The sequence below is a fragment of the Poromitra crassiceps genome, assembly GCF_964638095.1.
Source record: "Poromitra crassiceps genome assembly, chromosome: 8".
Classification (NCBI taxonomy): domain Eukaryota; kingdom Metazoa; phylum Chordata; class Actinopteri; order Beryciformes; family Melamphaidae; genus Poromitra; species Poromitra crassiceps.
This window is the reverse complement of record NC_139629.1, coordinates 22,962,232-22,987,238: the sequence shown is the minus strand read 5'-3', so window position 1 is coordinate 22,987,238 and position 25,007 is coordinate 22,962,232. Positions and strand designations below refer to the sequence as shown.

The 25,007-nt window shown below is 44.6% G+C and overlaps 1 protein-coding gene across 4 annotated transcripts in view; it reads right to left on the bottom strand.

The window, feature by feature from the left end:
- The window catches only part of xpo7 (exportin 7), a 61,147-nt gene that overhangs the window by 14,563 nt on the left and 21,577 nt on the right, over positions 1 to 25,007 (bottom strand). For 2 of the 4 annotated variants that reach the window (XR_014552921.1, XM_083640905.1), the window contains exons 3-15: positions 23,801 to 23,894; positions 20,364 to 20,530; positions 18,915 to 18,980; positions 18,662 to 18,766; positions 17,770 to 17,935; positions 14,632 to 14,705; positions 14,389 to 14,508; positions 11,689 to 11,835; positions 9,563 to 9,735; positions 6,457 to 6,665; positions 5,989 to 6,094; positions 5,753 to 5,888; positions 115 to 188 (exon numbers count right to left, since the gene is read on the bottom strand). Coding sequence is in view for 3 of the 4 variants with exons in the window: in XM_083640905.1 (XP_083497031.1) it covers positions 115 to 188; positions 5,753 to 5,888; positions 5,989 to 6,094; positions 6,457 to 6,665; positions 9,563 to 9,735; positions 11,689 to 11,835; positions 14,389 to 14,508; positions 14,632 to 14,705; positions 17,770 to 17,935; positions 18,662 to 18,766; positions 18,915 to 18,980; positions 20,364 to 20,530; positions 23,801 to 23,894 (1,637 nt within the window). In the remaining variant the exon portion in view is untranslated. The remainder of the gene's footprint in view (positions 1 to 114; positions 189 to 5,752; positions 5,889 to 5,988; positions 6,095 to 6,456; positions 6,666 to 9,562; positions 9,736 to 11,688; positions 11,836 to 14,388; positions 14,509 to 14,631; positions 14,706 to 17,769; positions 17,936 to 18,661; positions 18,767 to 18,914; positions 18,981 to 20,363; positions 20,531 to 23,800; positions 23,895 to 25,007) is intronic. The other 2 variants (XM_083640906.1, XM_083640907.1) reach the window with 2 other exon arrangements.

Here is a 25,007-nt window from a genome sequence, read left to right as displayed (position 1 = left end):
CTCTATAGCAGCATCTTCCCGAGGGCAGTTTTGTGAATTATGTAAAAATACAGATATACACATGGACAAATACACAACATTTATACTACACACACAAAACATTTTGCAACTCACATTTTCCCAATGAAGACGCTGAGTACCATCGTCTCATCATTCAGGCCCAGGACCTCTGATAACCGCCGGTAAAGCTGCAAAACACACACAGAATAAAGACACTGAGTACCATCGTCTCATCATTCAGGCCCAGGACCTCTGATAACCGCCGGTAAAGCTGCAAAACACACAGGTCATCCACAAACACACAACCATCACCTGCCTTTTTTTTTTTTTTTTAACCACTTGAACATCATGTTTTTTTTAGAAGGACACAGGCTCTACAGCTCTCCTGTTTGGCCTGTTCACTGAATATTACTTCATTTTTTGTAAGTTATTTTTTACCAACTTAAATCACAGTTTTGAGACTACATCAGCTGGTGCAGTTGATGGATAGGATGTGGGGGCAGACCAAAATAGTGTGCAGAGCTGCATATTTCTTCACGATCTGAAGCATAAATACAGTCCAACAGCTCTGCTCTCAAGCTCCACACTCATTACAGGCACGAGGCAAAGGGGCCTGAAAGACGACTAACAAACAAATTCACAAACTTTCAAGGATTTCAAGGAGCTGTGTGTGAACTAGGGGTGGGGGAAAAAATTGATACACCATAGTATCGCGATATTTTGCCTGACGATATTGTATCGATATTTGGACGCCATTGGACGCATTTTTGCAGGCCATTCGATGCCAGGCCACCGGGCATCTGCCCGAAGTACCCGTTGTTGCAGTCCGCGCCTGCAGTGGCGTATTGAGTCCAGAGAAGCTTAATAATGTAGCCTACGTGTGGGGCAAAAACTAAACTAAACTAAAAAACACTGCATGTTTTACTTCCGGTGAGGTCAAGGAAAAGGTAGGAAAAGGAGTTAGACAATATATCGAAATATCGCAATATTCAATATATCGCAATACTAGCATATCGTAATACTATCATATCGTGACTCAAGTATCGTTTTAGTATCGTATCGTGGGCATCTGGTGATTCCCACCCCTAGTGTGAACCCTATCTAATAAGGCAGTTTTCATGGAATCATCTAATAGTCTGTAGTTACTGCACTACAGAAGCCAAGAGCGGCTGTGGTGGCTCTTTTTTTTTTTGAATCCCTTTATCTCCAGATCATCAGTTTAATTCTCTTTAGAGATCAAGCTTTGTTTCCTTTTGATCACAATTTCATGATCTCATTATCATGATAACAAAAATCACACCCAGGTGTTGAAGTAAGGCCACGTTCAGATACAATCCGTGGAGAGACGTATTGTAGTCCGGCTGTAGTACGTCAGGGTGGGCGGATCTCACTTCACCCCGCCCCCCTTTCTGCCTTCTCCCCTGCGAAACAAGCATGTGTGCGAGCGAACCAGGAAAAGATGCTTTTAAAAGGCTGTAGGCTATTTTGAAGATTTAGTTTAATTTCTCGTTTTGTTTTGTTTCTGTTTCGGTTTGATATCTGCTATTTCATCCTGATCACTTTCACTCGTAATATGGAGCATGTTGAAACTGAGTGCTGAGGCAGGCAGGCTCTTTCAAACTAGTCGGAGGGTTTTTATTGAGAAGAACAGATATCCAGCTGTGATTTTTGAGAGAGAGAGAGAAGAGAAGAGTGAAACAGAGCAGAGCTGTGTGTGTGTGTGTGTGTGTGTGTGTGTGTGAGGGGGGGCGTATAGATTGGCCAGCGGAGTGTGAGGTAGAGCTGCATCCTCATAAAGTTCACCCTGAGCTCTCTCGCCGTGTGTGTGTGTGTGTGTGTGTGTGTGTGTGTGTGTGTGTGTGTGTGCCGAGCGACGGATCCTGTGTGAATCCGGCCTAAGCGGTGCAGGCTTGCACAGGTCGAACCCTCTGATGTTGAGATGACAGGTTAAGGATTGAGATAAGATAATTAACTCTGATCTTGAGATAAGATAATTAACTCTGATGTTGAGATAAGATAATTAACACTGATCTTGAGATAAGATAATTAACTCTGATCTTGAGATGACATGATATACTGTAAGGATCGCTCTTGGCTTCCATTGCTCCCTGTTGTTTGTTTCTCGGTTAACTGGATTTGGCTTAGTCTGATTATGAGTTTACCCTCATTAATCAGATTAGGCTGTTTACAGTGCAGTTTCAGTACTTGGGGCGTTGCCAAAACCAGGTTAACATCCAATTCGCAGCGGTGGTTTGTAAACACACTCATTGACTGTACGGCCACTTGTACTACTGACCTGTTTGCTAAGCCGATACAAAAGGAGGCTTATGGCTCAATTCCACCACATTTTACAGCCCTGCACAGCCCGTCACCACTCGGCTCTACTTGCTTCAACCCGATGGACGTTCTGCTTCGACCGCCCTTCATCTGCCCCCGCCCACACCTGGTCGTCACAGCGACCGCATATCTGCCCTCCACCCATGTTCTGAAATAGGCTATAACATAACGTTACAATTAAATCCATACACAGAACTTTTAAACTGTTTATGAAATACTGGTGCCTCTAAATGACCTACAGTGTGTGTGTGTGTGTGTGTGTGTGTGAGAGAGAGAGAGAGAGAGAGAGAGCAGTGCTGGCATGATCACAGTCCTTGATCCTGGCCTGAGCAGCCAGCTCATAGCATCACAGCATGTTGGGCGGGTGTTACAGTTTACATGGGCAAAAGTGACAATCGACCAGGAGAATGGATATCACTTTGTTGTTAGTCAAAACTCACAAGCGCTGCTAAAGGGGCGGGCGCGAGGGACGGGGGTTGCGCTAGAGTGAAGCCTCTACCCCCGCGGCCTCTCACCAGGCAAAACCGCGGCTTCACCAAGCGCCTGCGGCCTAGCGGAGCCGACGCAGCACTAACTACACAAGCGCTTCAGAGCAGCGGACTTTTGGACAATTGAAACCACCGCGCCGATTTTATTTCACCAGAGGCGAAGGCAGCAAAACAAAAGACTGATAGAAAAGCATAATAGAAGAGAAGAGAAGGTAAGTAAACTGGTATGCAGCGCTGCATTGACAGTCAGTAGGATATAGAGAGTAAACACGATTCTGCCTGACCAATCAGTCGCCTACAATGTTTTCACGTCACGGTATGAACCCGGGTTAGCAGAATAGAACCCCGACGAGGCAGGTACTAAAAGTAGCACGACTCAGCCCCAAATCAAACCGAGCTGGGCCGGCTTATACCGGTGGGATGAGACCAAAAGTCGAGTCGAGCGGAGCGGGACCGCGCTACTAGCTGCGGTGGGATTGGGCCATTAGCCCCCGCGCTATCCTGCTACGGGTGTGACTGACAACACTTTAGGACTGGGGGTTCTGCGCTGACACTTGACGAGGGCCAGGGGGCGCTAAAACCAAACCAGACACAGACAAACACGTGGGGGGAGAAGAAGCTACTGTTGCTACAGTCCGTCACTTATCTTGGCCGTTGACATTTTGCAGTTTCTGCGCAGAACAAAGAGAACACACTCGGGTCAGTCAGCACGCCTTGGTGCACGGGGGGCCGTGTGGTAAAACAACACGCACAGTCAGTCAGCACGCCTTGGTGCACGGGGGGCCGTGTGGTAAAACAACACGCAGAGTCAGATGGACACTATAGAAAACGCTGCCGTCAGCACTGTCGGACACAAAACGCAGCTCAGGACAAAAGAGCTGCTGGTTCCCATCGACGTGGCCCGAGAGTCTGTCTGTCTGTCTGTCACCGGGTGTTAGTCCAGGTTGAGTGGGGGAAGGGACGGGTCGGAGCGTAGCCAGGCCGGGGGTTAAATGAGCAGTGGGCTCCTGCTATGGGCACATGCTACAGACGGCTACTCGCGCTCTGCTCCCTGCTATACGATCACGTACAGAGACATTCCGAGTAGGGGGGCATCGCGACGCGGACGATTCTAACAAATGTAAAAAAAAATATTGTTAGGGCAGTGTAGCACGCGGAACGTCTACAGCGCGGCGTTATTTAGTCAAACATCCACATTTCTTGCAGTAAAACTTCGAAAAAAGGCAGCGGTTGAAAACATGTATTGTTCGATTGCCTTTGCGAGGCTGGTTTATGGTGCGGTGCACTCAACAGAAATAAAAAGTCACACGACGTAATCATGCTTCAGCGACTGTTACAACTTACACCACCTTGGTCCCACCAGGACCGTCTGCGCAGAGTTCCGGCTGCGCCGCGGCTTTGCCCACCGCACGCGTTTCAGAAGCGGAGCGCTTCCGAGCGCTGCCTGGCAGCTGGATGCAAGATCGCGCGGGATTTACGAGATCGCGCGATACTGTGTGTACAACGGGGTGGATGTAAAGAGCACAACACACAAACAACACAGTCTGTCGTTGACTTGCTTTTGATTTGGTCATTTTCCCTTGATTGTTGTGCTCTTACCATGGGTAAGTAGGCTGAAATTATTTCTTTATTTGTCATACAGTGCCTGTTAGCAGGAGGAGAACTCTTGCATTTCTTCGTCTACTTGAAAGACTAAGGGGGGAGAGAAGGAGAAGGAGTCGGTATGGGTCTGCACACGGTGTTTTATTATGAAAATCGACCGGATTCTCGTGCAGTTGCTGTGTCTGACTTCCGGGCTGAACGATCTGCTCTGTGCAGCTTGACGCAGCTTCCAGGCGTCATCCGTGAAAAATAGAACTGCCGCGTATCTTTAGCGGAGCGAGGCGTCGAGCCGCTTCTGGGACGCTTCTGATACGCGCCTGGTGGGATCACACACGTTGACTAAAATGCCCGGGAGCGGCTCCGACGCGCTCGTGACGTGCCAGGTGGGACTTCACCGTTGCATTCATTTGACTGTTAAGAAGACACAAGCCAAGTAATGTTAAACTTCCATGATACAAAATAAAACGACTCCACCATCGTGCAGTGGTTAGTGTTTAGCCTTCTGTGAGATTTCTATCTGACCAATAGGCTACCTGTCCTGTAGATGTTTTTTCACAGACGTTTGCTGTCCAACATTCTGATATTCACGACGTTAATGCCATCTGCACCTCATTGTATTCTTTCATTGAAGAATCACACAGGTGGCGATACGCTCTTAACTGTTCTGCCAGACTTTCATCTATACCCTATTTTCTACAAGCTAAGCTTTACAATTAAACAAGGTTGATAAAGTTACAGATCAAAATATCAATAAAGACGTTCAGTTCAGAGAAAATGATTCTGATATCAAAATGGAACTGTGCATATCTGAAATTGAAAGCCTCATACATGAATAGCAAAAGTGTCATAATTTGTCCTAGGTAGAGTCGATATTTGAAATGACAATTGTGCATTATTATATAGGCAGAATGTCATTATAGGCAGAATGTCATTGACATTGTGGATATCTGAAATTTTCTTTTTGACTATAGGAAGAATTAAATTACAATAATTGCAATAGCCTATTACTTATTTTAGTTTACAATTTAATTGAATGAGAAGACATTTATTTTTAACATTTATTTTGACATTCTGATTCTTAACACACACACACAAAAAAGGGAGTTCATATTACATACAGTCGGACGACTGGGAGTATTAATCGAGGAAAAAGTAGCCATGTGTAGTAATAATATAGAAAATCGAGGATGCCATAGATTGAGCTGCATCGAGATGCATCGTGGAATCGAACTGAATCGTTGAGCGGTGAATCGTAATGGAATGGAATGGTGAGGCCAGTGAAGATGCACGGCCCTGATCCTGGGGTGTCGAAAAGTCATATTTACCTTTGACGATTTTTGCACCTGGTCACCGATGTAGATCTTTCGGAACTGTTCGAAGAAGCTGAGCATGGCGAGCTCCAGCCTCTCATTCCCGGCCTGGGCTAGCCGAGAGTCCGTCAGATTCATCAGCTGGAGCACCCTGAAACACACGTTCTATTGTTTACAGCTTGGGAGAGCAGATGTAGTATAATAAGCTAGTGAGCTTTTTATATTAGAGCACATTTTTCTTGTATTCTTACCGACAGACTAGCTCTCCATCCATGGCGTCCTGCTCATCTGTACTGGCGAATGACACCCGTCCGCCAATTACCGCGCCAATTATATAAACCAACCACGTCAACCGACCTGCACAGGCAGGCAGAGGAGCGTCAGTTAGTCTCTCCAAGACTGAAAATCCTCAAAGCAAAATGAACGGATAGAGAGCAGACACTGAGATTATAGTCATGCTGTGCATTTGGAATTATTTGTGCTCCGTTGTCTGAATTTGAAACTCGACTATTTCCTGGTGCCAAAAGTGCTATTAGCTAACTGGATGCCAGACGGCTGGATGGAAGCAGGTAATCCTCCCTGCCACTTTTCTATTTTTAACGTAGCTACTGTATTTTTAAAACGGTGTTTCATATTTGCGCTTCAAAACGCCATTGCAATTGACTTCAAAGTGAACTGTTCAATTCAATTAGATGAAAATAGAAAAAAGTATCCCAAACCAGCGTTACCCTCACCCTCCTGCACAGTGACGTCTGCCGTGCTGGAGTTGGTGGACTGCAGCAGCTCCTGGTAGGACTGCGCCGCCTGGTCGAAGAGCTGCACCAGCAGAGCGCAGGTCTTCTCGTACTCGCACCTCCCGATGGTGGACAGCTGGTCCAGCTGCTGTTGCACCAGGCCCGCGTCATCCAGAGGGTCTTCTAGACCATCTCTGTGGAGCACACACACACACACACACACACACACACACACACACACGTTAGAGGACAGGCAGGTCAGTGAAAGTCGATTTTTGCTCCCCCAGAGTGCTTCACCTCCTACAGAGCAGCACCAGAGTGCTTCACCTCCTACAGAGCAGCACTTGAAGCCAACGGTAGGATGAGAGTCAGGGGCGGAGCGACCCTATCAGCCCAGAGGGGGCGAAGCTCTTAGGCCCCCCCCATCCCATCCCATTTATTTATTTTTCCAATTAAGGCCGGCGGCGAAGAAAAATGTGCCTTTTTTGCACGTTTGAATCTGTTTTAGCCATATTTAGTGGAATATCTCATTTTAAACACACTAATGTTATTGTCTATTGATTGAATTGCTCTCACACTCAGGCCTGGCCTGGCATGCAAATTTTTTTTTTTTTGGATGGGGGGCGCACCCTCTGCCCCGGTGTACGCTCCGCTACTGATGAGAGTGCTTCACTTCAGGGATGTGCCATTTGGCGGTCAAATCGTACATTGACGATTGAAGGGAGTGATCGCCAATTGGCTTTTCGACAGCGATATTTAAGGTGATTTTAACTAATTTACTATCATAAGTTGTAAGTATCACAAGTATCATATGTTACTTATGCGCCCCCTACTGTACACTTAGAGATGTTTCTGGCGGAGCACATCCGCCCACAGAGCTCTGTTAACACATTGAGTGCCAGCGACGCCATATGGCGTCAAGAGAAATTTACCGTAGGCTGCCAGCGACGCCAAATGGCGTCAATAACTCCAAATAGTTTTTTTGACGGGGGGGTGTCGATCTAAGCCTCTTACATCGCCTCTTACAATATGAGAGCGATTGAATGTGTCTAACCTATTTTACAGAACCCTTAGGTGGCGACAGCGCTCTCCAGATGAGAGAACGTGGAGTAAAACACACAGAAGAAGTCGTTGGGGAAAAGGAAATCGCATCGCATCCGTCCGTATGCAGCTGCTTCATTGAAGCATAACGTTAACGCTGTGCCTGCAGCAGCCAATCTGCTGTCACAATTGAGCACCTCCGTGTCCGCTGCTACAGCCCATCCGCATGTGGAGTTGTTATTATTCTCAACTGGAAGCATGGGAGCTGGTGACAAATACACGCGGCTGTAAAAAAGCTGGATGTAGCGGACTTTTCAGTGCAGAGCACACGCAGAGCAAACGCACTCACAGCAGAGCCCAGAGAGACACTCCTCCCACAACGGGGGAGAAGGAGGGGGGGGGGTGGGGCACGCAGGGCACTACAGCATACAACAGACCCAGGCAGCTGCAGCAGGCTCGATGCACAGAGAGCAAACAAGCTAGAATAGGCTATCTGATGCCCACCAGCAGTAAATCAAGACCAGCAAGAAGGTGTAGGGTCTGCGCACGCAGGGGCCAGCGCTGCTGGTTGCAGCTAAAAAATATTATTTGGCCAAACAAAATTCCTTTGTTTTCACTCTTTTATTGAAGGAAATTATTTTTGAGGTGTCATTACATCAGAAAATATTAGCAATGAGTCAATGATGTGCTTGAAATGCTTCCTTTCACAAAAGGCTGAATATCTCAGGTTTCTAGAAAAAAATGGCTGTTTTTGGTCAAATCAAGCTATCTTCTCCGGCTCATAACTAAAGAACGGAAAATGGGATCAATAAACTTTTTTTTGCAGGTGATAGAAGAGAGTCTCATCGTTATTTGTGCGTGTTCAGTGTTTACATAGTAATTATTAAAGAAATTATATGACTGTTTTAAAATGCATTGGAGCCTATGTGGCACTTTATAGCAACCTTTTGGCAAACCCCGTGGCACTGAATGTGTTAATCAGCTCGAGTGAGGGGGGGAAAGCCGTGCTCCATCATACCACAGGAGTCTATAAGCCACCAACGAAATTTGAACGCCGCTGAACGTCGCAAAAGTATATCAATTTAGAGAAACAAGCAGAATCGTCGGCCCTGTCTCCCGTCTAGGATTGTCTGGGCGTGCTCACTTCGCGGGGAGAGGGGAGAGGTGGGGAGCGAAGAGCCGCTCCCGTGAGGTGACCTCAAATAATGCGAGAGATTTTAGTCCACACTCCAGATCAGTGGGTGGCGGTGATGCACCCGAAAGTTGTCTGCCAACAGCCAGGAACCCTCAGTATTGTGCCAACGCTAACTTTCACAATAGCGAACAAGCCCCCATTCAGGCGCAGGCTTAGTTTTATAATTTTTACCTGCCGCTCCTGCACATCACAGCACGATATGAAAAACAATTCCCCATCCCTACTTCACTTCCTACAGAGCTGCACATGAAGCCGATGGTAGGATGAACAGTAGTTGAGGAATATGGGAGGCGCAGACATTCGGATTATATATTGTTGTCGTTTTCCTTTTTTTTTGGGGGGGGGGGGGGGTGTCTTGTTTGCCAATCGCTCTGTTCTTAAAATGGGCGAAAGGCAAGTACAAATGATGCATGGTAAAGTTATTACATAAGAAATATCTTCACATTTTTATATATTATTATTTGTATGAAAATATAGCATTACTATACATTTTGTATTAGCAAACGCTGTGCAGAGATGTTGTGTTATCCTCGATTTACAAAACCCCAAAATGCTGGAATTCTACTCTAAATATGTCAAGTAAACTTAAAAAAACAAAAAAACAAAAACCATTGTAACCCATGAGAACCCACTTCAACAAATGAAGAAATGCAGGACAGAGGAAAATTTAAGATGGGAGAATCACTAAATGTGAAGAGGTCTGATAGCGCCTGGGTGCCTCAATCTGACAGCGTGACTTGAATTTGGCACCGTGGCAAAAAAAAAAAGTGGCAGGTTGAAAGCAGTTGAGCAGTCTGAGCACACCCTACACAGAGGAACTGCGTTGTTTGGGTAGAGAGAGAGAGTAGATGTTACCTGAGGATGACATGGACTGACTCCAGCCGTGAAGTGATGTAGGCCTTGGTGACCTCGGGCGTGTACGTCTCCAGCAGATGAGGTTCAGTGGCTTTCACGTAGGGGACAGATGCTGCCAAACGCTGCCATAAGCTCAGCAAGTAGTGAACGCTGTTGGGGGCAAACTCCCAGTGCTGAGGCACACGGAGAGAAACAGGTGAGTGTTCACTTGAGGGGCTTTTCTACTCTTTAACCAGCAAATGCCCATGAAGAGTGATATTTCTAACTGATTTCATCGAATAGAGCTTTAAACTAGGTGGGAGAGAGGGGGAAATAAATGAATAAATACATAAGTAGATTAAGTTGAATGTGTACATATATTAACTATAGAGAGACATATTGGTAGAGAGTACTATACACTCTCACATGCTGTCCACCATGCAATTATGGGTAACTTTTGGTCTCATAATTATAGCCATGTTTTCCATCTTGTGGCAAGGGTTAAATAATGATAACTCATTTTTCCACATAACTGTTCAAATGTGGAATACTCTCTGTAACCATATAGAGGTTACAGTAATGGAATACTCTCTGTAACCATATAGAGGTTACAGTAATGGAATACTCTCTGTAACCATATAGAGGTTACAGTAATGGAATACTCTCTGTAACCATATAGAGGTTACAGTAATGGAATACTCTCTGTAACCATATAGAGGTTACAGTAATGGAATACTCTCTGTAACCATATAGAGGTTACAGTAATGGAATACTCTCTGTAACCATATAGAGGTTACAGTAATTGGAAGTCCAACATTGTATGTTTTTTGTTGTTGTTTGGGTTTCTTTTCTTGCACAGGAAGATTCTGGTATGCATGTTCTTTTTGACTAAATTTTACTTTTCGTTCTCTTATCCCCTTTTGCCTTATCTATTTGGTTTGTTTGCGTGTGTATGTGTGTGTGTGTGCGTGCGTCCGTGCGTGTGCTGGTGCTGGTAATTAATGTTTATTCCTTTTCTTTTCTCCCCCCCCCCTTTTTCTTTTTTTCTCTTCCTTTCTCCACATTTTGGTGATGTACATAAAATATATACAAATTATAAATGTTGCAGGATGAATGGAATAATGAACACATGTTGAATGTCAATGCTATACCTGCAATAAAGTATTAAAAAAAAACAGCTTTAGAGCATTCCCACCACGGCCCTGATGCCAAACTCCAGGACTTTTCAGAACTATGCCGGGCACTTCCATAAGCTAATGACTTCCTTCCTTCCTGGTGGTCTCTCTAAAAAGGAGCAATTAAGCTCCACTTGCACCTGAAAACCACCATCTTAGGGTCAATGTTAAAAAATGACACTGTTCCTCTACTTTGATTTATGTTCGCTGAAATGCCCCCGGTCAGAACCCCTGAGACGCATTTGAAGGTATCCAACATTCAGGTTGTTGTGATTCGGGTTGATTATTGTGATTTTTACGCCAAATCAATTTCGGTACTTCATGAAGTAATCAATTTATAGTAGGGACTATGGGGGAATTATATTTTGAAGTTTGGCTTCCATGCATGAGATATGTTGGGGAAAGATCTTAGCCAGTATAGAGACATACAGAAAATCATCTCTTTTCCATACTTTAGTGTTTTTACACTGTCAAGAACACATTGCGGACAAGACCCACACACACACCATATCGCTAAGTCAAAGTAACTCTAGAAGCTGTTGTTTTTGCCAGTAGACGTATTTGAGAATTATTCTGTGTTCCAGACACCTGTTTCCGACCTACTAGAAAATGTACACTGGAATCCCACTCAAAGTCAGAGTTCCTACTTGTAAACCCGGGGCAAATCCATCTACCCCGACTTCACGGAGAGTCAGTTGTGCACCTGGAACGCTTGGATGTCAGAAATGGAAGATTCCGACCTGCCGACTTTGTCTCTAACGCAGCATTAGCCAATGGTATGCTAGGCTAGCTAATAAAGCTATACAAATTAGCCCTCATTTTAATAGCCTAAAATCAGGCTGCCTAGTACTAAAAATGGATCCAACACTAGTATTTCTTCATCAAGCTGTATTAAGATGTATGTACTAGTAAAAAACACCCATTAACAACATCAACAAAAGCCTTAACAGACAGTAAATTGTGCACACCCACCTGCAGACTGGTGACAGTGAAGTTGGCTATGAGGCGTATGACTTCGGGGTAGTTTTCTACTTTGACCAGCTCCCCCAGCTGGTAGTTACTCTTCAGCCTCGCCAGCAGACGACAGAACTCATGGTAGTTATTAGGATCCGGCAAACACTAAAGCACACACACATTTCACCAGTCAAACGACCAGCTAGCTAACTTTTTTTATTTGCACATAATTAAAAAACAGAAAGAGAGAAAAGGAAAAAAATTGCATGTGCCGGTAGAGACAGGAAACCCTAGATGGGCATACATCTCAGTGTAAGAACGACAGCAGAGGCATGCGTACCTGTGGGTTACTGATGTGTGTGAAGCAGAGGCATGCGTACCTGTGGGTTACTGATGTGTGTGAAGCAGATGCATGCGTACCTGTGGGTTACTGATGTGTGTGAAGCAGAGGCATGCGTACCTGTGGGTTATTGATGTGTGTGAAGCAGATGCATGCGTACCTGTGGGTTACTGATGTGTGTGAAGCAGATGCATGCGTACCTGTGGGTTATTGATGTGTGTGAAGCAGAGGCATGCGTACCTGTGGGTTACTGATGTGTGTGAAGCAGAGGCATGCGTACCTGTGGGTTACTGATGTGTGTGAAGCAGATGCATGCGTACCTGTGGGTTACTGATGTGTGTGAAGCAGATGCATGCGTACCTGTGGGTTACTGATGTGTGTGAAGCAGATGCATGCGTACCTGTGGGTTACTGATGTGTGTGAAGCAGATGCATGCGTACCTGTGGGTTACTGATGTGTGTGAAGCAGATGCATGCGTACCTGTGGGTTACTGATGTGTGTGCAGCAGAGGCATGCGTACCTGTGGGTTACTGATGTGTGTGAAGCAGATGCATGCGTACCTGTGGGTTACTGATGTGTGTGAAGCAGAGGCATGCGTACCTGTGGGTTTGACTGATGTGTGTGAAGCAGATGCATGCGTACCTGTGGGTTACTGATGTGTGTGAAGCAGAGGCATGCGTACCTGTGGGTTACTGATGTGTGTGAAGCAGATGCATGCGTACCTGTGGGTTACTGATGTGTGTGAAGCAGATGCATGCGTACCTGTGGGTTTGACTGATGTGTGTGAAGCAGATGCATGCGTACCTGTGGGTTATTGATGTGTGTGAAGCAGATGCATGCGTACCTGTGGGTTACTGATGTGTGTGAAGCAGATGCATGCGTACCTGTGGGTTACTGATGTGTGTGAAGCAGATGCATGCGTACCTGTGGGTTACTGATGTGTGTGAAGCAGAGGCATGCGTACCTGTGGGTTTGACTGATGTGTGTGAAGCAGATGCATGCGTACCTGTGGGTTACTGATGTGTGTGAAGCAGAGGCATGCGTACCTGTGGGTTACTGATGTGTGTGAAGCAGATGCATGCGTACCTGTGGGTTACTGATGTGTGTGAAGCAGATGCATGCGTACCTGTGGGTTTGACTGATGTGTGTGAAGCAGATGCATGCGTACCTGTGGGTTATTGATGTGTGTGAAGCAGATGCATGCGTACCTGTGGGTTACTGATGTGTGTGAAGCAGAGGCATGCGTACCTGTGGGTTACTGATGTGTGTGAAGCAGATGCATGCGTACCTGTGGGTTACTGATGTGTGTGAAGCAGATGCATGCGTACCTGTGGGTTACTGATGTGTGTGCAGCAGATGCATGCGTACCTGTGGGTTACTGATGTGTGTGAAGCAGATGCATGCGTACCTGTGGGTTACTGATGTGTGTGAAGCAGATGCATGCGTACCTGTGGGTTTGACTGATGTGTGTGCAGCAGATGCATGCGTACCTGTGGGTTACTGATGTGTGTGAAGCAGATGCATGCGTACCTGTGGGTTACTGATGTGTGTGCACCAGATGCATGCGTACCTGTGGGTTACTGATGTGTGTGCAGCAGATGCATGCGTACCTGTGGGTTACTGATGTGTGTGAAGCAGATGCATGCGTACCTGTGGGTTACTGATGTGTGTGAAGCAGATGCATGCGTACCTGTGGGTTACTGATGTGTGTGAAGCAGATGCATGCGTACCTGTGGGTTACTGATGTGTGTGCAGCAGATGCATGCGTACCTGTGGGTTATTGATGTGTGTGAAGCAGATGCATGCGTACCTGTGAGTTACTGATGTGTGTGAAGCAGATGCATGCGTACCTGTGGGTTATTGATGTGTGTGAAGCAGATGCATGCGTACCTGTGGGTTATTGATGTGTGTGAAGCAGATGCATGCGTACCTGTGGGTTACTGATGTGTGTGAAGCAGATGCATGCGTACCTGTGGGTTACTGATGTGTGTGAAGCAGATGCATGCGTACCTGTGGGTTACTGATGTGTGTGCAGCAGATGCATGCGTACCTGTGGGTTATTGATGTGTGTGAAGCAGATGCATGCGTACCTGTGGGTTACTGATGTGTGTGCAGCAGATGCATGTGTACCTGTGGGTTTGACTGATGTGTGTGAAGCAGATGCATGCGTACCTGTGGGTTACTGATGTGTGTGAAGCAGATGCATGCGTACCTGTGGGCTTGACTGATGTGTGTGAAGCAGATGCATGCGTACCTGTGGGCTTGACTGATGTGTGTGAAGCAGATGCATGCGTACCTGTGGGTTACTGATGTGTGTGCAGCAGATGCATGCGTACCTGTGGGTTTGACTGATGTGTGTGAAGCAGATGCATGCGTACCTGTGGGTTTGCTAGTATCCTCTTCACTCCGTCCACCAGATGTGAAAGAAACTTTGCTCGCTCTGCATTGTTGAATAGAGACCTCCGGACAGAGGCTATCTGAACTAGACATGACAACACCTACACACACACAGACACACACACACACACACTCTCTTAAGTCATCACAATGCAGGATCGTATATACTGTAAGCTTCATGGTTAATTCTGGATATATCAACATAACGCGCCTCCTCTACTTACCAACGGGGAAAGGGACGGTGGAATGGAATGATATAAATTGAAAAAGAGCTGTAGGGTGGAGGAATCGAGAAACGCTGTAGGAAAGAAGGGGAACAGGGGTCAACATTTATTAAAGTCACACTGTTACTGTTACACATGAATAGATGATTTTACCACAGAAGTCTACTTGACAATCACAGGGGTGCCTGAAAGTTACATTTAAGACTTCTTCTAAGGCCGCATTTAGACTGTCCGGTACAACTGACCCAATTCAGATTTTTGGCTCACATGTGGCACATATCGGATATGTATTATGAACGTCTAAGCAGGAAAAATGCACATTGGGATGGGATATTCTCAGATCCGTTTTGGGCCTCATCCATAATGTGGAAACAAATCAGATATGAATCGGCGTGTCAGTTAATTTGAAAATGTTGAATTATATCCCAAACGTTGGCGTTACGGTTATGTTTAGGCAAATAAAACAACTTGGTTAAAGTTAGGGTTTGGTTATGGGTAAATAAGTAAACTGATAAAAATGTAAAGTGTTTTATGCGTTTCGGGTTGTTTCAAGTGTTAAGCAAGTGTACACACAGGTAGTGGATGTGAATCACTTTTAAAAGTAGATGTAAACAGGTGGTCACAAAAATTGGATTTAGGCAAAATATCTGAACTGGACATCACTGGACCTGTAGTAAAGGCAGCATAAGTCTTTTTAATGTCGCACCAACAAATCAAATCATTTTCAAAACCTCCAAAATACCCTTGACCACTTGCAGCAGTAAGGCTGGGTATTGGCAAGGACCTCACGATACGATACGTATCACGATACATGGGTCACGATACGATTGTATCACGATACATTGCGATACAATTAGGGCTGTGCGATTAATCGATTTTGAATCGTAATCGAATTAATTACTTAGGACGATGTTAAAAAAATGAAAATCGTAAAATCGTTTTTTTTTTTTTTTTTTTATTATTATTATTATTATTATTTTTTCACTTTAACCCTTGTGTAATGTTCATATTGTTGTTACTCAGCCAGTGTTTGTGGGTCTGATGGACCCGTTGCATTTTGTGGCTTTTAATGCCTCACAAATCAAACACTTTTATGTTAAAATACTGAACAGATGTTTACCTTATCCCAATTACAAGCAGTATAAACAATATATATGGTTAATATTTGCCCTTTACCTTTGTTAGGTCACATTTATAACTTCACTGTCAGACTCAGAATTTTCAGAAATGTGATCCTCAAATTCTGAAACCTCTTCTTCTGAATCCTCTCCCTCTACATCATCATCAAAAACTTCTCTCTCTTCCAAAATCAATTGCAGGGCCCTCTGCGCAGAGTACCTTTTGGCCATCTTGATCGGTTGTGATAAGAAACCACACTGGCAAAGCTATAATTATAGTGTCCCGCCTCCAATTTGTAGCAGATAGAGTGTGAGAAAATAAAGATTCCCGCAAGACAGAGGGTCAAATGTGCGAGAAAATGAGAGCAGACAAAAATGAAATGAGAGCAGACAACAAACAATGTTGCAACCTTGTGTGGGAACTGCTTCTTTTGTGTTTCTGCACCTGCGGTTCCCACACAAGGTTGCAACATTGTTTGTCAACACTGTCTGCTCTCATTTTCTCGCACATTTGACCCTCTGATGTTCTGTGTACCTACACTCTGTCCTCCTCCTGTCTAGGCCTGCTGTGTGTGTGTGTGTGTGTGTGTGTGTGTGTGTGTGTGTGTGTGTGTGTGTGTGTGTGTGTGTGTGTGTGTGTGTGTGTGTGTGTGTGCGTGTGTGGGTGCGTGTGCGTGTGTGTGTGTGTGTGTGTGTGTGGTACACAGAACATCAATTTCCACACTTCTATTAGCCCCGGGTCCAGTGGACCTGGACATCTTATATGTAATAGAAATTTGTGGGGGGGGGTGTATGGTGTGTGGTCATTAAATATGTATTCTGATATATGTTCTTCACAGAAAATGAGCCAAAGTCAGTGAGTCTCAGTTTGAAAAAATAATTAATTGTATCATTTTTCTTTTAATAAAAAATGAAAACGGGTCCCACAGACCCGAACACCACACAAGGGTTAACTAGGGTAAGTACGTTACGCGGGGCGGCTCTCTCTCATGTACGCATGCTGCTACTTGTGTAAAGTCTCTCTAGAGGCTGTGATACTGGCTACTAAAAACAGCAGCACAATGGACTTATTTCAACACCTCCGACCAAAAAGCAGCTTGTTGCACTGCAGGCTGTAGCCTACAAGATAACGATTGCCACAACACACTCACGCGCGCACACGAACACAGACATTATCACCGGACGATGAAACGTTGCCAGTTCACATAATAACAAAACAACACGTGAGGCCACCGAGTACTGATAGATTGGCTGTATTCATGGCTGCCTCAGCTGACTCACCTGTCCCTGTGTGTCTGAATTTCCCCCTAACTGCTATCGCAGTTCCACGCATTCCTGTTGTGACTTTGTGTTATTCTAGTACAGATATAACTCCGAGCACGGGTGGTCGCTTAGACACTAATATAATTATCTCACGGAGGAACACGCAAATCCACCAGTGTCAAGTTAGCAAGCAACAGCCAGGAAGTTAAGCATAGCAGCGGCAAGCTAAAACAGGAAGTTGAGTTGTTCTACCTTCAGAGTAAAAGCGTAAGTTGTCAATTATGGAAAAAAGGGGGGAAAAGAGCTCTGCAGGGCAACAAATGTTTAGAGAAGTATAATAGTATAATAAATCGAAATCGAAAATCGAGTTTTGAGAGAAAAAATCGTCAATTTTAGTTTTAGGCAAAATCGCACAGCCCTAGATACAATACATACTGCGATAAATTGCAATACTCTACATAATTTACTGAAAATGTAATTTGCTGTGTACCACCCAGGTAGTGTAATAATATGTACATCTCTTTATATTGATAACTTAGTGGGCAAATTGAGTCAAAACTACCGAGTGTTGAGTGTGTTACTGAACGCACTGAAATAAAAAGTATTCTTATTGTGTCACTGAAGACACGGCTTTGCAAAAAATCGATATAGCGATATATCACGATACTTTTCTGAAATATCGATACAGTATTGTGGAAAAAAATATTGCGCTATATTGCCGTGTGGATTTTATTGCACAGCTCTACGCAGCAGGTACCTGATCTCCAGGAGGTGGGGATCTGTACGGTGCAGAGGTCGTCCGACGACTCGTCTGTGGAAGTTCCTATGAAGTCGTAGTTGAGGCAGTTGTAGCTGAGCTTCAGCAGCTGCATCAGTAAGCCGTGCTGGTTCTCATCGTTCAGGTTCAGGTTCTTCCCCGACGCCTGGAGAGCAAAACCCAACAATGACATCAGCCACAAGTCACACACACACACACACACACACACACACACACACACACCTCCTATCAATAGTTTCCTTTGTGACTGATTTGATATTAGCAGGGTTTCCCACATCCTTAAACATCAAATTCAAGGATTTTCCAGGCCCAATTCCCTCAAATTCAAGGACCCAAAAGGGCGGTTTGAGACACAAATCAAGGTTCATTACTACTACAACACAGAGAATTGAGAACATGGAGAGGTTTGAATGTGTGAAGACTTCTCACTCTCAATTCTTGCACAAAATATATAAATTCAAACACTTTCAATGACCCATGTCTGTTTATGTCTATTTTCATAACTTTCAAAACCTTGACCCTCCCCCCTACCTCAAATGCACACACTTTCGGGGATTTCAATGACCCGTGGGAACCCTGTATTAGCCATAGGCTTGGGCTGATATTCAATATTACCAAGTATCACAATAGTTTGTGATCATCGCAATATTTTGTGAATTGCGCAGTTTCCCACTGTGTAGCCTTAAAAATCTGGGGTATGATTTCACTAACAACTAGGCTAATCCTGCCATTCCGAAAAAGAGATTAATCAGTAGAACTAACTTCGTTTATTTAGTTTAAACAAGAGTGAAATGCTGAGTTATGTAGACAAACTGTAGTAGTTCCAGATTATTGTCCTTTACCCAAAACACAGCTGAAGTAAGAGGCATACCTGTTTGAGCAGGTTGCAGGAGAGAGTGAAAATGTCAAAGAGGGAAGAATCTCTGAACGATGACGCTATCTTCCTATGCTTGGTCAGGGGATGTGTTGTGTCGGCCTGTGGAGCAAACGGACAATATTATCCAATTAAACATTTTGTATTAAACATTTCATTATTAACACTATATTTGATTTTATTTATTTATTTATTATTGAAAGGAGACAAGTAAGGAGAGAGAGGAGGAGGAGGAGGAGCCTCAGCCTACCTGATTGATTTCATTGGTCAGCTGGGAGAGAATGGTGACTCCTATGATGCAGTGTTCCACACTATCCTGTAAACACAACAGTTATACAGCCGTCAGCAACACGGCCGCAAACAAACATGCAATCAAATAAATGACCTCAAGCCAGAGGTGAGAAACTTGAGTCATGAGACTTGGACTCAAGTCACAATATGAAGTGCTTTGCTTGAGACTTGGCTTGGGTTCTGGTGACTCGGGACTTGACTTTGATGACTTGAAAAGGTTTCGAAAGTCTTGAATTGAGATCTTGTTTTTGTGTAAATTACTTAGATTGAAAGTGATGAGATTTGTTCCAGCAGACGACTGAATTTAAATTCTGTTTTCTGATTTTGTATGAAATCAGTCTCTCCAGGAAATTGCGATTCTGCAAATTCAACCAATCTCTGCAATCTTTGCCATTTTTCAAAATTTCTAGGATTTCTCTGCAAAACTGGTTCCTCAACTTGCAAGTTTTGCCAGTTCTCGCAATTTTACCGCAAAAAAAATCACATAACTTTGCAAATTCAATTGCAATTTTTGAGAAAAGCTGCTGCAAAGTCAGCATTTTTTGATCAATCACAAGAAATACAATAAAAATAAAAATCAGCGAAATCCTGGACGGTCTGTGAAATGATTGAATTTATTGAAGTAGAAACAGATTCTAAAAATCAAACTCATCATGCTCTTACCAAGTTTGTATCCTATTAAAACATTGAAAAGTCTAGATATTTAGTTTTCTTTAAGATATTAAGTTAATACTGGACTGTGGATTTGTTCTGACCACGCTTGCTGTTCTACATTTAGACTTGAGATTGACATTGACATTCAGAGTGACTTGGGGCTGCGCTGGAGCAAAATGGACTTGGTGACACATGTGCCTCAGACACAGACAGACACACAAACCCAGGTCTTACTGTACATTCACAGGCGTATTAAAAAAAAAACGTGTCGTCGAATGGGCGATGAAGGCAAAAATCACGTCAAATTCCCATCACTCGTGCGATACGCACTGCCCGCAGTGCTCGGGGTGAGATAATATCTACTCGCGCGTTTGCATTGACTTTGTATGTCATCTCGTCACACGTCTGTGAAGATCGCCCCGGTGTGAACGCAGAGTTACTCGTCACTTACATCCGCTCTGCAATAGAGCTGAACACAGTCACGTGACTTTTCGTGAGGCTTTTTGCCCTGGAAGTAAGTTCCCCATTCATATTCTCCATAGACATTTCAAAAAAAATTAAGGCTGGAACCAAGCCGACCCGTGACCTACTGAATCATGAGTGACCATAAAACATTTGGTTTGAGCAAGAACCACAAATAATGGGGGAAAAGAAATTGAATTTCAATTCCCCCGCCACGTGTCTGTTCAGCTCTATTGTCAGCATTTGTATTAAAAGGACACACACACACACACACACACACACACACACACACCTGTAGAAAGCGTGTGACGTCAGCGATGACGTTTCTGAAGACGTAGTCATCCTTTTGACAGTCGAACCAGCCCAGCTTGGTGATCCGGGCGTACAGCTGGATCAAGGCTTGGGTCACAAATGCCGCTAGCTTCGGCCGCGTCGCCAGGTAATTCAGCACATAGTTCCCTGTACAGCAAAAACACATCACATATTAGTTCCCTGTACAGCAAAAACACATCAAATCACATAACATAGTTCCCTGTAGAGGTGTAACGGTATGAAAATTTCACATCACGATTATCGTGACCAAAATTATCACGGTATTGGTAAAAAATTGCTGAAAATGTTAAAAAAGTACTGAGAGACTCACTGAAATCATTTTACGACGTTTTATATTGAAAACTCAGACCCAAAAAGGATCGATATACACTCACTGAAATCATTTCTCCAAGGCTGCACGCTTGCATCTGGGAGACTGTTGCCAACTTTGGTTGATGATGGACAGAATTTACCATGTTTTTCAAAGCACTGTAATCACGGTACTAGTGATGCCACGGTGTGAACATTTTCGCACGTGACCAGACCGGTATTACCGCTTACACCGGGAAATGTAAAAAATAGGATTGTTAGTTCCTACTAGTGCATGTTGTTCCCGGGAACAATAACAGTGAGACACCAGTCGGGTATCCATAGCAGCTAGACTAGAGCGAATGTTACGTTATATGTATGTTGATAATACAAGTTTTAAAGTAAGCAAGAGTCTATGCTTTAACAGTCCATTCTGTCGGTTCATAGAGACAAGACGCACGCTGCTGCTGTTTAAAGTACTAACGTTAGCATGGACGCTCACAGTCATACAACACTGGCTGCATCACAACTCATGGATACATCTGACTCGAGACAACTTTTCAGACGCCCGTGGAGACAATCTTTCTCAAAAGAAACTAACGTTAGCGACACACCTGGAGACTTTTTCTGACATGGGATTAACAATACCAGCAAGCAGCAGTAAGCAGGCAATGACTGAATGCTGGTAAGTCCTCCCTCCCGCTAGCATTGATGCTAAGTTAGCATCGACTTTTCGCTGTGGAAAAAAAAGGCACATTTCCAGAGATGGCCCGCAGTGACAACAGTATGCACACGCATGCAGGCTTAGCTAAGGGTCTTACCTACATGTGTATGAGGGGGGCATCATTTGTGTTCAAAAGATGTATAGCGTTAACTAACGTTAGTTGCTGGTCTAATGTGCTCAGTATGAGCGAGAAGCGCCCGGCTAGCGGGGTAAGTCTAACCATAACAGCGGAGCCACACTGCAGCCGAGAGGGAGCGCTTCTAATTTACACCGGCGCACGCTGAAACTGCAGAGTTTTCCTTTCAATTCTTCCTCCATAAAAACAAAAGGTGTTACCGGTGGGCACATTATGTAATCGGTGTTTTCCCCAACACCGTGTAACACCGGTAACACCTAAAATCGCGGCAAGCCTACACGGTACCACGGTAATCTCGGTACCACGGTTTTAACGATAATGAAAATTTGAAGCGGTGCGGTTATCGTAAGGAATTCTATCACGGTTAGCATTAAAACCGGTTATCGTTACATCACATAGTTCCCTGTCCAGCAAAAACACATCAAATCATATCACATAGTTCCCTGTACAACAAAAAAACACATCAAATCATATCATAAATATGAAAATAAATTAAAAAAGTTCGGAAACGTTATTTTGGGCGATTATTTCTCCGCTTTAGTTTAATAATACCAATTGGTATTGTATTTTATATCGTTGGAAAGCCTGATTAGTCACCTTTACAACGAAGTACAACTTGTAAGGATTGTGCATTCGGGGAATGAGCAACACAGCTAACCGTGTGGGTAGCACCCCAAAAAAATGTGCCAAAATCCCCTGCCATATTCTTCTGTTGGTATTCACTCTTGTTTTGAGCTTCAAGTGCTGGCAGGTGTGTGCAGGTCACAGGTGTGTGACAGTCACAGGTGTGTGACAGTCACAGGTGTGTGCCAGTCACAGGTGTGTGACAGTCACAGGTGTGTGCCAGTCACAGGTGTGTGACAGTCACAGGTGTGTGACAGTCACAGGTGTGTGCCAGTCACAGTTGTGTGCCAGTCACAGGTGTGTGACAGTCACAGGTGTGTGACAGTCACAGGTGTGTGACAGTCACAGGTGTGTGACAGTCACAGGTGTGTGCCAGTCACAGGTGTGTGACAGTCACAGGTGTGTGACAGTCACAGGTGTGTGCCAGTCACAGTTGTGTGCCAGTCACAGGTGTGTGACAGTCACAGGTGTGTGCCAGTCACAGTTGTGTGCCAGTCACCTGATTGGCGCCTAATTTGCGGTGCCAAGGTGCCAAGCTGGTGTGGCTGCGTATGGATCTTCCACACACTACTGAGGTCCCTGACAGTGTCAAATGAATAAAGTGTAAAAATGGCCAATATGTGTTGTTTTTTCCTTATTACTGTGTGAGAGTGCAATCATCTAATCCACCAAGCAACTCAAAACAAGAGGGAATACCAACAGAAGAATATTGCAGGGGATTTTGGCAAAATAATTGGGGCGCTACCCACACGTTTAGCTGTGTTGCTCATTCCACGAATGCACGATGCTTACAAGTTGTACTTCGTTGTAAAGGTGACTAATCAGGCTTTCCAACGATATAAAATACAATACCAATTGGTATTAGTAAAGGGGAGAAATAATCGACCGAAATAACGTTTCCGAACTTCGTTTGAGGAGTTTAGTTCCCTGTACAGCAACACACATCAAACCATATCATAGTTCCCTGTACAGCAAAAACACATCAAACCATATCATAGTTCCCTGTACAGCAAAAACACATCAAACCATATCATAGTTCCCTGTACAGCAAAAACACATCAAACCATATCATAGTTCCCTGTACAGCAACACACATCAAACCATATCATAGTTCCCTGTACAGCAACACACATCAAACCATATCATAGTTCCCTGTACAGCAAAAACACATCAAATCACTATCACATCACACCGTTCCCTAGACAGCAAAAACACATTTCAGCCAAATTATGGAAAATCCTGCAATATTCCATGTTTTACAGTTGATTCCATTTTTATTACCAAATTCCATGATTCCGTGCGTTTTTTCCATTTTGCGGAAATCATATGGCCCTAGCCTGGGGCTATCTTAGCTCTACCCTTAGCCCAGGGCTTAGATAGCCCGGGTTAAGAGCATGTATCTTAGCTCTACTCTTAGCCCAGGGCTTAGATAGCTCCGGGTTAAGAGCATGTAGTGTGAAAAGCCCTATAGGGGCATACCAAAACTATTCCACATGAATAGTAGTGCAACCTGGTCCAGTCTGCTCTACATTGACCAACCAGACGTGTATGTGTCAGATGATGGTCTGAGCCCAAACAAAGCACACAAGGCTAAAGGTAAAGGTGTGTGTGATGAGAAACTTACGGATGTCGATGCGTTGCTCGAGGGGCAGAGGGTTACTGGTTCGAGATACCAGTTTAGACAAACAGGTGGCAGCCAGCAGCTGCGAGTACGATGACTGTAGGGAAGAAGAGGGAGAGAGTCAGTTTTGGCTCATGCTTTCTGCACGCCGACACACAAACGCGCTGTCCGTGTTGTCTTGGCGTTCGTGCTTCTCTCTCACGGTACTCGTCTGCGCGAGCGCACACCTGAAAACGCCTCTGCATCCCCATGACCCCACAACAATCAGGCAGTAATTTGAGTCCCACTTTGTTCAGCCAATCCTGGACGCCTTGTTTTAAATTTCACTTGTGCAATATAAGGTGAACAGACGGGTTTCAAGTTAGTTGTGGTGGGATGCGCTTCTCTGGTGCAGCACCGCTTGTGAATTAGACTGATACAGTATGATTGATGCCTAGGCCTAAAAAAAAATAAAGTTCGGTTCCGGTTGCCGACCGACCCTGTCAATTTACGTGCGACCCAATTTATTTTATGAGCATGTTGATTTGACGGTGGCGCTATGGCTGGCTCACACTACAGGATTTTAGTGTGAGCTGTTTGCAGATCCAATCTTAAACCTCCCGATCTGCTCACAGCCTCATCGGGGCCGTCCCGATCATATCAAACATGTTTGATATTTAGGACTGAAAATCTGCGCGAATACATCATTCTGCTGCTGCGCCAGACTCCCGTCATTATCGTTAATTGACGCGGCTCATTTGATGCGCTGCACTGCAGCACGCATCAGATAGGCTACCAAATACCAACAGCACAGAACCATGAGGATTTGGGGGAAAATGTCACTAATTTATATCACAATGAATGACCAATGAATAAAAAGTTGTTATATCGTAGTTTTGAGCCCCTGCCAGTCAGAGGCTGTCCTGTCTATCGAGCAGTGTGGGGGGGAAAAGGCATGCTGCTGCGGGAAGCAGTCTATCCAAACTTTTGCCGATCTCATGACATGCAGCAGGGGAATATATTTTGGTACCCATGTGTTTGTGTTCTCACTTGTACAGACAATAGACTCGCGTTGTTTACACGCATGCTAACTACCGTGAGATTCATTTGTTTGGCGAGACGGGCATGAAAATGAGGAAACGAGAGAGAGAGGTGAGGTGGGGGCGGAGCGCTTTGGTCACTGCTGGAACCCCAAAAACGAGTATGGCCGGGCGTCAAGGTGATTATCCTG